General features: G+C 39.9%; 1 protein-coding gene across 1 annotated transcript; it reads right to left on the bottom strand.

Moving 5' to 3' along the window:
- Positions 1-1064: 1064 nt before the first annotated feature.
- LOC107145617 (M-phase phosphoprotein 6) lies at positions 1065-2138 on the bottom strand. Its single transcript, XM_015489631.2, has one exon. It carries the CDS (start codon positions 2119-2121, stop codon positions 1636-1638), a length of 486 nt encoding a protein of 161 aa, XP_015345117.1. The 5' UTR covers positions 2122-2138; the 3' UTR covers positions 1065-1635.
- Positions 2139-2414: the final 276 nt, after the last annotated feature.

Here is a 2414-nt window from a genome sequence, read left to right as displayed (position 1 = left end):
CGAGGCACTAAGCAACTTAGATCCTGTCTCTAAGTAAAATACAAAATAGGGCTGGGATATGTCTCAGAAGTTGAGTGCCCCTGAGTTCAATCCCTGGTACTCAAACAAAACAAAAAAACAAACCACCACCACCAACAAAAAACGGCCCTGTGCATCTGGGTATGGTGGTGCATACCTGTAATCCTAGCAACTTGGGAGGCTGAGGCAGGAGGATTGCAATTTTGAGGCCAGCTTCAGCAATTTAACAAGGCTCTCAGCAACTTAATGAAACTGTCTCAAAAAGAATTGGGGATGTGACTGAGCAATTAATTAAGCACCCCTTGATTCAATTCCCAGTACCAAAACAAAACCAAAACCAAAAAACAAACAAAACCCAGGAATGTGCATTCGGGCAACATGTATACAAAACCCCCAGCCCTGTGCAAGAGGTAGGAAGACGGTGATTCATTTTCCATTCTTCTGCCCATCCATCCAGTAAATACTGATAGAGCATAGGGGTTGGCACATCCATGGAGCTCAATGTGGGGATTATAGAAGAAAAGGGCCCTTCAGGAATGTGAAGGTCTAAGGGGAAACTAGGCAGGTAAATATGACACATTAAGTGGTGAGATATATTCTAGAAACGTATAGAACAAAGAGGGTTTTTTTTCAACTCTAAAGGAACATTTGTATTTTGGTGCTGATATCTCAGATATTTCATGGGTGTTCTTACACCCCCTTCCAGTAAACTTTCATTGGCATTCAGGGAGTCTGACTTAAGCAAAGTTGAGTTTTGAGGAAATTTGACTTTAAAGTCTGTAGGTTAGCTTAAAAAAAAAAAGTGGGAGACCTGGCCTCCTGAACCTCAGATACCCTGTGAACTGGGCATTGTGATCCCCATTTCATAGTTAGAAAACCTGAGGCTCCGGAGAGGATGCATTTGCTTGTGACACACAGGTAGGATTAAGTGACAAGGCCTGGATTTGCGGGGCTTTGAAGACGTTCTATGATGCCACAGTGTGTCTAGCATTGCAAAGCTTTTTGGCTTTTTATTCCCTTTTATTTTTTTTATTTTTTATTTTTTATGTGGAAACAGATATTTATTACAGAACATTTTAAAAAATTAAATGCCTTAAACAAAAAACAATACCATAAAGTGATACACCTGGTAGCATGCAAATACTTCAGGTTGGAGAGGCATGTTTGCTCTTGATGAATGTACATATAATAAATTCCTATGACATTTGACTCCAAAATGAATGTATGAATCGGCTGGACATGATTATATGACTAATAATTTAAAGTAAAATATAATCTTAAAGGCAATTTAAACACTGGCATTAATCTATAGGAGTCCATTCAAGGTCAGCCACTGGAGAGCTATATAAAAAGAACTGAGGTAAAATCTTTAGGAAGCAATGCTGTGCCTATGAACATCTGTAAGATTCAGGCTCAACTTCCGCTTCTGATGAACCTGATTCGGAAAAGGATGTATAACATCCATTACACATCTGTTTCAAACACAGTCTATTTCTAAAATTACACATCTCTTTACAAATAAATATCAAGTATTAATAGCTGAAAGATGCCACTGGGATGGGCTCCAAAGTCTGCTGTTCTCATGGCCACCCCGAGACATTTTTTAAGGCATCATTTTTAATCTTGGGGCTTTAAGAACATCTTCTTTGCTTTAACTGGTTTTATGTCTCCATTTTCATCTTCTTCGTAATTGGCATGGTCTCTTTTCTTGGCAAACTTTTTTCCAATTGTCCCCACCAAGGTCTCATATCTTCTAGCCATTTCCTCATCTGACACATCAAGCTCTACTATCTCATCTTCATCTTCATCTTCTGCTTTGTTCTTAGCATTCATCTGAAGCATCAATTTCTCAACTTCAGGATTAAATCCTCTGAATGACATTCTTCCATACAGAAGATCTTCACATAACAAGAAGCTCTGCTCCTCTATTATGACACTCTCTTTCTCTTTAAGCTCTGGCAAATCCAAGTACCAGTGCTCCTCACTGATGATCTTCTTTTCTTCTTCCTCTAGTTGTTTCTTGGTTTCCGAGTCCAGTCCCCTTTGCATGAACTTCATGCGCAGCAGGTTCTTGGACAACTTGGTCTTGCGCTCGGCCGCCATGCTGGCTCCAGCCGCCAGCCTTTTATTCCCTTTTAAAAGAGGGAAACTTTAAACTTAATTTACACGAATAAGTGACTTAGGTTTTCCTGTTGGTTGTATTTATTTTAGAACCGTGGATTGAACCCAGGAGTGCTTAATCGTTGAGTCATATCCCCAGCCCTTTCATTTTTTGAAAGTTACTTAAGGCCTGCTGAGTTGCTGAGGTTGGCCTTGAACTTGCAATCCTTCTGCCTCAGTCTCTCTTTGAGCCATTGGGATTCCAGGCATGCACCATCATGTTACTTTATTGGTTT

The sequence above is a fragment of the Marmota marmota genome, unplaced genomic scaffold, assembly GCF_001458135.2.
Source record: "Marmota marmota marmota unplaced genomic scaffold, marMar, whole genome shotgun sequence".
NCBI lineage: Eukaryota > Metazoa > Chordata > Mammalia > Rodentia > Sciuridae > Marmota > Marmota marmota.
This window is presented reverse-complemented; position numbering and strand designations above follow the sequence as displayed.